The 14,247-nt window shown below is 46.8% G+C and overlaps 1 protein-coding gene across 1 annotated transcript in view; it reads right to left on the minus strand.

The window, feature by feature from the left end:
• Positions 1-2,744: 2,744 nt before the first annotated feature.
• The window catches only part of LOC122458194 (protein mono-ADP-ribosyltransferase TIPARP-like), a 30,852-nt gene continuing 19,349 nt past the window's right edge, over positions 2,745-14,247 (minus strand). Inside the window, exons 2-6 of the mRNA XM_043505651.1 lie at positions 10,241-10,641; positions 6,063-6,234; positions 5,684-5,871; positions 3,908-4,180; positions 2,745-3,216 (exon numbers count right to left, since the gene is read on the minus strand). Coding sequence (XP_043361586.1) covers positions 2,775-3,216; positions 3,908-4,180; positions 5,684-5,871; positions 6,063-6,234; positions 10,241-10,536 — 1,371 coding nt within the window. The 5' untranslated portion in view covers positions 10,537-10,641 and the 3' untranslated portion in view covers positions 2,745-2,774. The remainder of the gene's footprint in view (positions 3,217-3,907; positions 4,181-5,683; positions 5,872-6,062; positions 6,235-10,240; positions 10,642-14,247) is intronic.

Consider the following 14,247-nt stretch of genomic DNA (forward strand, 5'->3'; position numbering starts at 1 on the left):
TCAACAGGCAGCAGTCGAGGAGTGTCATTTGAGTGACCTAGAGAGGCTGGGGTGCAGCTAATAGGACAGAGGCTGCAAGCAGCAGCCAATCAGGGCCCAGCAAGCTTACATAAAAGGAGCTGCAGGTCAGAGTTGAGGTCAGTGGTTGCTGGATACTTAGGGAGTGGGCACTGTGTTCCTGAGAGGCTGCAAGAATAGGAAGCACCTTTGACAGAGCAGTTGCTGGCAGGGCCCAGGGGAGCTCCTGGTGAGCTGCAGGAGTTGAACAGCTGAGTGCCCTGAGGCAAGGGTGAAGAAGGTGTGGCGGCCATGGGGAAGTAGCCCAGGGGATTGTAGCAGCATTGAGAGGATCTAGAAGCGCAGCAGGAGGCTGCTATCCCACAGGTTCCCTGGGCTGGAACCTGGAGTAGTGGGCAGGCCTGGTGCCCTGCCACTTGCTGCAGGGAAGTGGCATGATTATTTGACTGCAACGCTAATCCCCAGAAGGGGGAAACACAGATGATGACACAGCAGGAGGGCTGAGTTACAAAGAGGGCACTGCGGTTCCTGAAGCTATGAGAGGGGCTTCAAGCAGATGCAAAGACGGAGGGATGATGTGCAGACCATGGACGCGTTGATCACCCTCAAGTTAATTCCCAGAGTGACCAGGAGGAGGTGCCAGTCTGGTGGTGAGTGATACGCCCATGACACAGCCCATATTTTCAACTCCTAACTTTCTCAGTAATTCCTTCTAGGCAAAAATTCCTCTACTTAGTCTGAGGAAAAAGAGAATTATTTGGACATTTAAAAAAAAAAAAAACAACCCAAAACATCTTGGGCATTTGCACTATTGTATACATTTAAAAAAATTTAAAAACACAACTATTTTTTCTGCTTTTTTTCTCCAGGCTGTATGTGGCAGAACACAAATTAACCAGTGACTGAGCTAAGTGGAAGGCATGCTTTGTTTTCATCAGATCAACCTGTTTTTATCTGTTTAAAATATGTTTGTATGTTTAAATTGTAACCCATAATTCTAAGCGTCAAACTCTTGCTATTTTGAAAGCTATTTTTAAATACAAGAAACTAGTATAACATATGATAATATTTAGACTAACAATACACAGTATCAATGAACAATTCCTTACAATTAGAGATAGTGTTTAAAAATGAGTAGAGTAACCCACAGGAAACTAGCCAGTTCCTAACAGCCAGGCATTGGCTGTTTGCAAGAGGTTTTGTGGCTCAGGTAGAGGGAACTAAAGACAAGGGAGAGTTCCAGAAATTGTGAAAGGGAGCACTTGACTAGAACCAGTCATGACCTGCCTGTTCCTATAGCTGCTGGGAAAAATCCAAATATCCAGCCTGTGCTCTCCACATGATCTATCAGACACAAGAAATCACTTAACATCCACTCCCACACAATCTCTTCTATTTGCGCCCTCCCCCCCCACAATTCCTTAAACATATATCAAACATTTAATTGTTTTAAAAGAAAAAAAAAATGCAAACAGTTCTAAATACCAGAGTAACAGTATGTTTAAAACAACCACTGAAACAGGAGAACTTATCAAGCAATATGACAACACGTAACTGTATTCAGTAAAGATCAGGGCAGGGGGATATTTTGGAGCATGTTTGGGAGGGAAGGAGAATAGTATTTTATAAGCCAGAACTTTTCTATTTTGCAATTGTTGGGGAAAAGAGATTCTTTAAAACCCACAAGAAATCCAGGAGGGAAGGGTTGCTCCTTCTGGCCTGTGAATAAAACAGCGTTTGAATGGCTTCTGGTGGTGGGTCCTGTGCAGGTGTTCTCATCTGAATGTAGCTAACACAGAAAGGGTGCATCTACGCAGCAGCTGGGAGGTGTGATTCTCAGTGCGGGTAGACACACACACACTAGCTCTGCTTGAGCTAGTGCCTAAAAATAACAGCGTGAGATGGTGACACAGGCAGCGGCTTGGGCTAGCTGTTCAAATACAGTCCTGTCCAACCTCCTGGGTGTGAACGCTGGTGGCTAGGCCGAGCTCCCACCTGTGCACGGTGACTATGTTGCTATTTTTAGTGTGCTAGCTCATGTATCTATATCTGAGCTGGGAAGTAAACTATTTTAAACAGCTGTTGTGTAGAGATACCAACATTGAAGTGGAAGTCAGGGTGGGAAGTGGGGGTGTGGACTGTCAAGAGTCCAAGAGGAACAAAGGGAGACTCTCTGATAATGGATATTGGAAAGGTCACATGCACAGTAGCAAACCCTTGCTGCGTATGCCCCTGGGATGTTTTTCTTAACATTTTAGAAGGAGTATGCTTTAATAGGAGGAGTGTGGAGAACGCAAAACAGATCCCTACGCCCCTGGGGTGGGTGCCCTGATCAGCAAAGCCACCATGAGGGTTGTTCTTTATATCAAATGCTTTATGAATAGGGCAGTATGAATAACTGATTTTTTGATTCAGTTGCCAAACTAAAAAAAATGGCGGGGGAATTGCTTTGGGTCAACCGGAAACAAAATGTTTCTATGAACCAAAATGTCAAAGTTTCATTTTGATTTTGAAAGGTGTTAAGTGTTTTTAAGTACCATTGAGGGAAAACCTGAAACGAAACATCTTTCCAAAAAGGAAAAGTTGAAATGTTTCATTCCAGAAATGAACTGTTCTGACGTTTCTGAAATTCTTTTTCCTGACTGGAACAATTCACTGCAACTGACCTGAATTTGCAAATTGTTTCAGTTGACTTGAATCTGCATTTTTCAGTGGGGGAAAAAAAGTTATGCACAGATTTTTTTGGCCAGATCTAATTATGAACCATCTAGTGCAACAGGGTCAGAAAGCAGTTTGTAGCGGATCAGGAAGTATGGGTAGGACTGGCTACTGTTAAAGATCACGTAGATGCTGGAAGTAGAATCAACACATGAATCAAAGAGTCGGCCACTAGATCTTATTCTTGGGGGTTGACAGTAATTAGCATTCCCTACAACAGACTTTCCCACCAGGACTTTTGCCAGAAACATATAGCGCAGCCCAGCCTTGCATGCTGTACAAAATCCATTTGAGTACTGGGCATTCTCGGCAAAATAGCTGCCTTTGCCAAAGGCAGCAAGATGCTGTCCTGAGAGACGAGGGTCAAAGCCCATCTGGCAGATGGAGTTCTTGCTGTCTGCTGAGGTGCCATGGAAGAGATGCCGTTCTAGCTGTTTTTTCTCTTCTGTTGAGAGTCCTCGGGACATTATTTCCTTCTGACTAAGCAGAGAAAAGAACACAGAAACAGGGAAGTTAGGGTTACTGCTGTGAGGGAACATTTGCTAAGGGGCTGAGAGAGAATTGGAGACCTCGTCCTACTTTTATGTTCTCATTCCTCCCTGCTTATTCAATATCTCAAATACCCAATCATGAATTCTAAGCACTACGGGTTCAGTTACCTATCATTTCAGAGAGCACAAGACACCCCACACAACTAATCACACCCACACCTGTGTATGATCACTGTTGTGCAAAAATTCTACTCCACCCAAGCTGAAAGATCACCTATCAAAAACCATTATACACTCACCAGTGCATTAAGATTCACCCACTGACAAACATGTTCACTCTAGTAGAGTGGGATCTGCATTCAGTTCATTAGTGATAAGATCTATGGTCTGCCACAAAACGCAGCAGGATCTTTATTCTAGTACGAGCATCTGAAATTCAGGTTCCAAGATTTTTGATTACATCAGGATTTGCAATGCACTATTCCCAACCTAGATCCGATGGTACATTCTATAACCTCATGTATTCCTCCAGTGCCAGGGCTAGCCCACTGGGGGCCCTAAACAGGAACCACCCCCAACACATACTGATAATTAATAGGGGGGGCCCTTGAGCTGCTCAGAGCCCTAAGCAATTGCTTAGTCTGCTTATGCCTACACAAGCTCTGTATTCCTCTTTTTACCTGCTGTATTTTTGCCAAAGATACTCCTGCCTGATCCTGTAAATCCCTAACACCAGAAATGTATCCTCTGAGAGAGATTTGTGGAAGAGAGTATAAACTGTGCAGTACACTGCTTCTGATGGTGCTATTTCACATTGCACATAAGTGGGTCCTTCTGAGGGGCATGAGATCCAGGATGCAGGATATGGGCCAGAGTACACATCAGTGGGATCCTCCCCAGGGATGTGAGTAGCATAAGGATTGAGATGTCCCCTACAATCATTTGGGAGTGTCCTAAAAAGAGAATAGGAGAAATATTTGTTTTGTCTTAATATGTTCTGGTTACCTTCATTGTCCCATCCTATTCGCACACCCACATGTTCCACCTTGTTTTAATTTAGACTATAAGATCTTTGAGGCAGAGACTGTGTCTTACTGTGTTTGTAAAGTGCCTAGCAGAGGGGCCCAAATCTTGATCTGGGCACTACTGTGTTATAAATGATAATTACTTACAAAAAAAACTAATTTAAAAAGATAGATAATTGCAAAATCGGGCACTTAAAAGTTAGGAAATACAGATTTACAGTTGCCATGCCAACCTAATTCTGTCCCTTGGTGCATTCAACCTGTGCACTGAGTGACACAGGTTACTGTGGAAAAAATAGTATGTGATCATGTAAAAACTGCCTTAATAAAAAGTTAAATAAATAACCCGATCATAATGCATATGCACAAAGAGAATAAATTAAGGTAGCACAGGCTTTCATAACTCAAATTCTTGACTTTGCAACTAGAGCTGGGAAAAAAAACTGATTTTTTTCAGTTTGCTGGCAGTCCCCCTCCCTCTACCTCCCAAAACAGTTGGTTTGGTTGAACCAAATCTTAAAATTGTGAAAATTTTTGGTGAATCAAAAAGATCTGTTTTGAGTTGAATTAAACATCTTGTTTGGCCCAAAGTGTTTTGTTTCTGGGCATTTATAACGGGTGAGATTCAACACAAGAATGCACTACAATACCTTATGACTTTTAGCTCAGATGTAGGAGACTGGGTTTGCCTGATGTGGGGAAGGGATTTGGAGCTGGGTCTCCCTCACTGGAGGTGAGCACCGTAACAACTGGGCTATAGGTATTCCAATACAGGTCTCTCTCAAGCTCTTCTGTTGAAGCTGTTCCACTTTGTATAATTGATTAGCCATTGGAGCAGAGACTTTAACGTAGGCCTTCCATATCCCAGGTGAGTGCCCTAGCCACCAGGAGAATCATTGTCACCCTTGTTCCTTCACCCAGTGACCATTCATTGTCACGTACAGTCATTCTCGCTGAGTCCAGGGGGAGATATGGCTGTGGGAGGAAGCCTTGCCTTGCCTTCTTCCCTCCTCTTGCTACTCCAGTAGCTCCCAGAGGAGCTCGTGATGCTGCTGCTTTGTCAGTGGCATGGGCCTGTCCTTAGAATGTTTATGGTGTTATCTTGGCATACTGCCAACATTTTCCTTAGGAAGGCAAGTGAGAGAAAGGAAATGGCAAATAGTCTGTAAATGAGCTAAACCTGATTGGAAATTTCAGGGAGAAAAGAAAGGAACTTCTCTAGCCCCAGGGCTTTCTCCCTGCTTTATATCAAAGGCCTGCTGAAAACAATGGATGTGTGAGAATTTCTCTCAAAACATCACAATAATCCTTTGCAATAGAAAGTGTTAAGCAATTTAAATATATAGGTGCCCTCACCAGTTCCCTGTATAATAATTATCTGAATGCCACTTACATTTTTTTAGAGGGAGTAGTGCAGGTGGAGTTGCTTACCGCAGATGTGGTACCATGTCGATAGGTGTGTGGTAGGCAGGACGGCGCTGAATGGATGACTTTTGTTCTGTTGTTGAGTTAGTTTGTATAAGGTTCTTCAAATCTAGAGAGTACTGTTGGCCTTCGTGACTGAAGCTGTAGCTCTGTAAGCCACTCTCAAAGGCATTAATGATTTCTTGGGAAATTGGCTATGCAGAGAGAGAAATTGGGAGGAGGGGGAGAAGAGATGGAATCAGAATATGAGAAGGAAAAAGGCCAATTTTCCTTTCTGACACTTTGCCTCTAATAATCCAGTTCTACTCTCATACATGCTACTTCCCACATTGCAACTCCCAGCTCTGCCCTGGAGGGCATCACCCTTGCCTCTTTCTCTCCTGACCTCCTCATATTCCTTCCAGTTGGTTTCATCAAGCCAATACATGTGCCACTCTGTGTGGAGATGTGGGTTCTGCTGTGGATCATGGGTGTTGGAGAGTCGCCGTATTTTGCCATAAGGACCAAAGGAGAACAGTTCCATAGTATTTAGGTTGACTTTGCCTTTTGAACCATCCCTGTGAAAGAAACAGAACTTGCAAGAGGTTCTCCTGCTGAAAGAAGCTGGTGTTGAAGCACGAGTGAGCATCATCACCCTTGAACCATCCCCCGCAGCACCTCCTGCTGAGAGATGCTGTGAACAGAGTAGCTTGGAGCTTGCCATACACCAGTGCTCCTACATTGCTTCCTACAGCACATCAAAAAAGAATGTGTTCTCATAGGACTACGTACAACCAGTAAAAGAGCTCAGGCTGGGGTAGTGGGACAAGCTGCTCTCGCACATGAATACAATCAGAACCTGCAGCATAGAAACTGCTTCTTTTTTAAATTGTTTCTAGCCTTTATGGTTGAATATTACCAAAGCTGGACTATCTGAAACCACATCCATACTAGGGTTGCCAACTTTCTAATTGCACAAAACCGAACACCCTAGCCCTGCCCTTTCCCCAATGCTCCGCCCCCACTCACTACATTCCCCCTCTCGGTGGCTCGCTCTCCTCACCCTCACTCACTTTCCCTGGACTGGGGCAGGGAGCTGGGGTGTGTGTGGGGGGGTGTGGGCTCTAACTGGGGGTGCAGGCTCTGGGGTTGGGCCAGGGATGAGGGATTTGAGGTGCAGGATGGGGCTCCAGGCTGGGGCCGAAGGATTTGGAGTGCAGAAGGGGGCTGCAGGTTGAGGTAGGGGGTTGGGGTGCAGGAGAGGCTGAGGGCTCCAGTTGGGGGTGTGGGCTCTGGGGTGGGGACTGTGGATGAGGGGCTCAGGATGTGGGAGGGGGCTCTGGCGTAGGGCAGGCAGTTGGGGTGCAGAAAGGCTAAGAGCTCTGGCTGGGGGGTGCAGGCTCTGTGGTGGGACTGGGGATAAGGGGTTTAGGGTGCAGGAGGGGGTTCCAGGCTGGGGGGTGGGGCCAAGGGATTTGGAGTTCAGGAGGGGGCTGTCGGTTGAGGCAGGGGGTTGGCATGCAGGAGGGGGTGAGCGCTCCGGCTGGGGGTGTGGGCTCTGGGGTGGGGCTGGGGATGAGGGGTTTGGCGTATAGGAGAGGGCTCCAGGCTGAGGGATTCAAAGTACGGGAGGGGGGGTTGTGGATTGGGGCTCGAGGTTTGGGCGTGCGCTTACTTTAGTCAGCTTCCGATCAGTGGTGCAGCAGGGCTAAGGCAGGCTGCCCTGCCCCCGTGCTGTGCCCTGGAAGCGGCCAGCAGGTCCGGCTCCTAGGCAGGGGATTGGGAGGCAGGAGAATCATGCGCTACTCTTGCCTGCGGGCACCACCCCCACAGCTCCCATTGGCTGTGGTTCCCGGCCAATGGGAGTTCGGAGTCAGTGCTCGAGGTGGAGGCAGTGCGCGGAGCCCCCTGGTTCCCTTGCCTAGGAGCCAGACCTGCTGGTTGCTTCTGGAGCACAGTGCAGAGACAGGACAGGTAGGGACTAGTGTGCCTTAGCCCTGCACTACCATTGACTGGACTTCTAATCGCCCAGTCAGCGGTGTGACCAGAGCCTCCAGGGTCCCTTTTCAATGGGGCATTCCAGTCAAAAACTGGGTGCCTGGCAACCCTAATCCATACAACAAATTTTACCCTTCTTTTAACCAGTTAGAGGGTATAGTTGCCTAAAACAGAGTTCACGTTCACACAGCATAAGATTAATAATCAGTTAATAGTGTATTAATTTGAACTGGGTACTACCCTTGCTAACTGCCTGGTCTGGCAGATGGATCTGTTCCTGTTACTAGTTAGATTTATATTAATTTTGCTGTATGGTCCAACCTGCTAATTACCTGATTACCTCTTCCATGACTATGTCAGCTGGAAACAGGCTGATTTTAAAATGTTTGTAATTTGTTTTACTGGACATAGAATTCACGCTATTCAGATTCATGAATTATGAAACTACTGCATCTATCTATCTTAGGGTTGTTCGCTGCCTCCCGTCACTTAATATCTAAGAGCATCTACTACTTCCCTATTGTGGAAAAGTTAAGACATAGGTCTTGATCCCTACTTTGGACCAAGGCTTTCTAGGTATTGGAAAGAAAAGGAAGGCATCTTGTCCACTTTGAATTTAGCAAAACTCAGCCAGAAGATGTAACGATAGATCTTTGATCATCTTACAGATAGTGGTAGATATCTGACAGACTGCCATGCACTGCTGGGAAAAAGTCTTTGAAGGCTCAATCCAGTTTCTGGCAACTGTGTGTGAGTGCTCCTAATCAGACATAGTGAATCTTATGGACAGCCATGAACCCAAAGCAGAGGAACTATTGGAGGATAGGGAACATGGAGTGAGGATGTGTATGATTCAGGTATTATTTTTACACCCTTACTATTGCATGTTTGTAAATGCAAATTGTGGTATGGATGGACTTAGGGTGGGAGCAGAAACATATCAATGACTCCTGGTGCATCCTCACTGGTCTTGTTACTGTGCTGACAGAACTGTCCTCATGTGAGCATGGAAACTCCACCCTCCCACCCCCATGTGCCTAGCACAGAAAACAACTTTTTCTCTCCATATCTGCAGCCTATATTTACGCAAAGTACACATTAAGGATGGATGTGCCCTTTGATACTGCTGGCCCATTGCTCCCATCTCTCCATAATACTGCAAACAAGTCACACTTAAAGTTATATAGTTGATTGATTAATTAGTTTACAGTTTATTTAGGTAATGGGGTCAGGGTGCCAACACTGGTGCTAACTGCTGCTGCTGCAGAGTCTCTTACTGGAGCCTCATGACTTGGCCAATGTACAAATGATGTCTTGGTATGTAACTTTTTTAAAATATTCATCTGGGATCATGGAGAACTTTCCTGACATTCATTGCTCTTAGTCCTAAACCACAAGCAATGTATGTAGTTCATTTAGATCTGCCTCCTCTTCAGGTACCACCTCAGAGAGTTTTGCATTCTGTTATCATTGCTGCTTGACAGTCTGGAAGAATAGAAATCTCCAGAAGCTGGAGGATAGATCTCACTGAAGTACCTGGTTGGTTTCTATGATGGAAAATGGACACTGCAACCCTTGAAGTAGGATTATGGGATTTGCATATGAAATCGGATAATGCTACTCCGAAAGTATGTGCGGCTTGAAAAAATAGCCAGTGCCTTGGTGCCCCTATTACATTTTGGTATGGTGTAGTTTCCTAGAATAGGCTCATAAAAACACGGCTAGGCAGAGCATTATTTATTGATGCAAAAATCACAACTGTGGTGGCAGAAAAGCTGTTGAATGGATACAACCCAAACTGTTTACATTGTAACAGATTAAATGCAGCATGCCTCTAACCAGTAACAAAATTGCAGTTGTAGCTGTTGTGTGGACATAGTCTGAGTCTACAGACAGTCGCCCTATACCATATTGCGTCTGTAGCTGGGAAAGGCTGAGATTGGAGTAGCTATGATTAATGTCATGTCATTACTGTAATGGAAGTCACGGAATCTGTGACTTCCAGAGACCTTTGTGACATTTTCTGCTTCAGCCCCTGGGGCTGGGGGACTGGAGCTGGCAGCTAGCAGAGCCTTGGCAGGGTTCCAGAGATAGGTGACAGCCTCCTCAGGGTCCCCCCGCAGGGTTTCAGCCACAGGCGACAGACTCCTCAGGGGACCCTCCTCAGGGTTCCAGTGACTGGCAACAGCCTCACACGGGAGGAGGGAGGGGAGCCCTGCAGCTCCCACCCACCACAGTGGTGGGGGAAACCATGGAGCTGCAGCACCCAAAGTCACAGACAGGTCACAGGTTCCATGAATTTTTGTTTATTGCCCATGTCCTGTCTGTGACTTTTACTAAAAATAACCATGACAAAATCTTAGCTTTAGCTATGATCTCCCTAGAATTAGTGCTCCGGCACTATTCCATAAGCTCCCCCTGCTGGGAGAGGGAATGACTGGAGTAGTTATGAGCTTTCTACTTCTAAAGCACTGCTATGCACTTCCAGTTGGGGCGGGAGGTGGGGGTGGGGAGGTTGTCTAGGACAAGAGCAGCTGAGAGTTGCCTTCTGGGAGAAGTTGGGTCTGGAGTTTTCCTGTCACTTACTTTTCCACCAGTGTAACTAGTGAGTCATTTACATTGCTGTAAAGTTTCTCCAGGTGCTGCTGAGCTGATTCATTCACGCTCTGCCACACTCCTTTCTTCTTCCGCATCACCTGCCAGTGGTAAGGGTAGCATGTGTGGTGAAGCTGGCATCTCTCCCCTTCTTTGCAGAGACCAAGCAGGAAGCGGTCACAGATCCTGATGCTGTTTGCCTGGTGGATATGAAACTGGATCCCATTCTCATCCTCGAGCTGCTCTGGAGCTACCAAATGGCTTTTGGAATCATCTCCATGCTGCATATTGTGGACATGGAGTGGAGTGAGTTCAGGGGAACTGGCTTCACTTTGGCTGAAGCAGTAGAGGTCTATGAACAATTGGAGCAGAATCTTTTGGAAGAACAATTCCTGGGAGAAACAAAGAAAGTGAAGCTGAATAAGTGGTGAGCTGTTCTGATGCAGTGCCCTGGGCTTCAAATTCCCCATCCTCTTTCCCCTCCCCCATAACATACACAATTGTTTCCCAGCCATCTGGATTAACCACAGTTCACATCCAGCTTTCTCCCAGCTGGACTTCATTCACACACCTGCACATAATCATACACTGCAAAAGCCCAGTAAGACCTCACTTTCCTGCCTTTCCCTTAGATAAATTATTATTTTCTGACCTTCAACCCCCAGCACTAGCATTTCTCTCCTCAAATTGATTTATTTTTATTTGTATTACCATAACACCTAGGAGCTTAGACATGGACCAGGACTCCATTGTGCTAGGTGCTGCACAAACACAGAGCAAAAAGCTTCTCTCCCAGTGGAAACCCCTTATCCTGGACTTTACCCTCACCGCACCCTTCTTGCTCCTCCAAAATGATGCCCCCTTTCCCCGAAAAGGACCTCCTCCCATTTCCGATTCATCCCTGCAGGGAGGCATGCACATGCACATGCACGCTGCTTCCATCATTCTCCGTGGGCTTCACACTAATCTCCCAATAGGTTCCCATTTTCCAGGGTTTCATCCTTCCAACATCCACCCTGCTCCCTCAACAGGACCTCACTCCTAGGATTCACTTCCAGGTCCATAATGCTATATCCATAGTATTCCTCCCTCTCCCCCTGGGATTCTTACATACACACTGCCCACAATGAATATCTATTTGAATACAGTCTGTCCCTTTATGTTATGTATGTAATAGGGCAGCCATCCCCACGATAGCTAGGATCTTAGTGAGTCAGGTTACAAATCACCCCCTCAGACCCATCCAAACTGCTTCTGCAACGGGACCCCTTTGGGGCCATACAGTGCAAACACAGGTCACTTGCTAAGGCTCCAAACACACACTAATCTCTCAGGGTATGTGTACACTACAAGTGCTACAGCAACACAGCTAGGGTGCTGCAGCTACGCTGCCATAGCGCGGTGGTGCAGACACTTGTTACAGCAATGGAAGGGATTTTTCCATCATTGTGGTAAATCCACCCCCTCGAGAGGTGGTAGCTAGGTTGATGGAAGAATTCTTCCATCTGTCTAGTCTACTGCGGGGCATAGGTTGGTTTAATCATGTTTCTCAGGGTGAGGATTTTTCACACCCCTAAGCAGCATAGCTAGGTCATCCTATGTTTTAGGAGTAGACCAGGCCTCAGTGGAAGCCTCTTGCCTGAGCTTCATCCCACTTCCTCCTGGCCCTGCCCTGCAAGGATGGGACCCCTCTGCAACGGGAGCAAAAAGGGGAGTTAATCTTAGGGTATCTCTGGTGGGCCAGTGAGTTGCACTGCTTTAGGCCAACAGAGGACGGGCCCCTCTGTAACATGTCAGGATGTTAACACCGGGTTGTGCTGGGTCGGGGAGCGATGCGTGCGTCAGCTCCGGCCACGCTCACCCCTCCTGCTCTCGGAAATATCCAGCAAAGTAGCACCCAACCTGGCTCCTCCTTAGTTTTAGCTGCCTTAAGGGCTTTTCCCTCACTGCTGCTCAGCCCTGGATCCTGTCTCCCCAAAGAGCCACTCCCACCTCCCTCCCTTGTCAGCAGGCTGGGTAATGCGGCCCCTGCCTCAGCAAATCACAAGAACCCACTAAGGCTCCACACTGGCTAATGGGTTATTACAGGCAAATGCTGCCAGCCTGTTATAGTCACCTCCTCCCCTAAGCTTGTGGGAGGGAGGAGCGACTCACTCCTCCTGCTCTCTGTGCATGGGGTGCACAAGGCAATCCCATCTGTCAGTTCAACTGCCAGCCCCATCTGTCAGTTCAACTGCCAGCCCCAGCATTCCAGGCTGCCCAGCCACACTCTGAGCCCCTCCCTGCAGGGGCGAGAGAACTGCCTCCGCCATGGAGGGCTCTAAGCTTCACCTTCCCCAGCACACTCACAGACACTGCCCCCAAAATGGATCTTGAGCCTGCCCTGCAGGGACCCCGCCCCCACCCCCCCCTTGGGTTGAGAGGGGGAATCCAGTCTGGGTGTAGCCCGGCCTTATCTGGATTTCAGTCCTCCTCCCCCGCCACATTTTTCAACCCCAATCATTTACTTTCGGGGCTAGCTGGCTTTGAGGAGTCGTGCATGGATCAGCGCTGGATCATGGTCTCTCTCACACACACACACACAGGATAAGCAAGGCAAACTTTACCCTGGCAGTTAAACATTCTGTGCTCCTCTCTCCCTGCCCCTGCCCCACAGAAAGGGATGCTGCCGGAGGCAACAGGGACTTTATGGTGTCCTGTATCATCTCTCTGTTCCATTCCTTTATATAGCGTGACTGTCACTCCGCGAAAGAGTCTAGAAAGTTTTCAGTCCTCTCCCTACTCCATCATAAACACACTGATCCTCAACTGGAGATTCCTCTTCCTAGGTTCACTCACACACATTGCTCCAACAGCAATAATTAATAACAGACTCCTAGGTTTCCTAGGGCATAGGGATTGGCAATGTATGTCTGCTGGGGACGTAAGATGGCATAAAATGGCAACCACTTGTCCCCAAAGTCCTGAATCAGTGGACACTGCCCCCAAACAGTCAGATGGAAACCCATTTCTCCACAGCCTCTCCAAAATTGAGCCAATTAAAATGTCTCAAGAAAAAGGAATAGGCACTGAAAACATTTAATAAGTTCTTTATATTTAACCTTCAGAACATCTGATCAAAAAAACCAGGAGCTTCTTCATTAGATGCCTAACTATGGATTTAGGAGCTTAACATTAGGCATCCATCTTTTAAAATCTTGCCCAGAAGTTTTAAGGCTATATTGTGCCTCTCTCCTGTGCATACTGGTAGGAGGGAGATTGCAAGAAGCCTCTCCCTACCTTTCGCATCCTCCTCCTTGAAGACAGTGAGGGAGCTTTTCAGAGCAGAGGCCGTTCTTTCTGAGTGTTCGGAAAGCACTTTGCACATAGTGGGTTCTACCATACTTATTGATCAGAATAACCCACTCAGTCGTCAGACACAGTTGCATTCTTTGTGCTTCCTTCAGTGTACAGGCTGCTTCCTCGTAATGTTCTGAAGGTGCTAGCCAGCACAAAAAAGGCAGGGAGAAAATAGGGTCATGGCCCCATCACTCTTTGTCACCAGCTAATACAGATAACTGGATAAACAGAGTAGGAAAGGTTCATCCTGTTAAGCCATGAGCATGGCCTCATTTTTCACTTGGAAGCAGGGTCAGATTTAGGGGCAGGTGACCCAGACAACTGCCTGGGGTGCCAGGCTTAGGGGGCGCTGGTGTCAGGGTGTTATTTTTGTTAGCGACAAAACGGAAAATAGAATGTTTGAAGTAAAATGTCTTAAGTATTCTGTATGTGGATTCATTTTTCACTAACTTCCTAGAATGTTCTGGGCCTTTGTAGAATCTCATGAACCCTTCCAGACTTTTTGAGAATTACACTTTCCTTGAATACTGCTGTATTCTGTGGATTATGAGAACCGGTTGCATTTTCTGTCTAGACAAAAGAAAACTGAGAGCAGCCATCGTGGTCTGCACATACATACAGGGATTCAAATACTTTGCACTTATACAGCACTTTATATT

The sequence above is a fragment of the Dermochelys coriacea genome, chromosome 1, assembly GCF_009764565.3.
Source record: "Dermochelys coriacea isolate rDerCor1 chromosome 1, rDerCor1.pri.v4, whole genome shotgun sequence".
Classification (NCBI taxonomy): Eukaryota; Metazoa; Chordata; order Testudines; family Dermochelyidae; genus Dermochelys; species Dermochelys coriacea.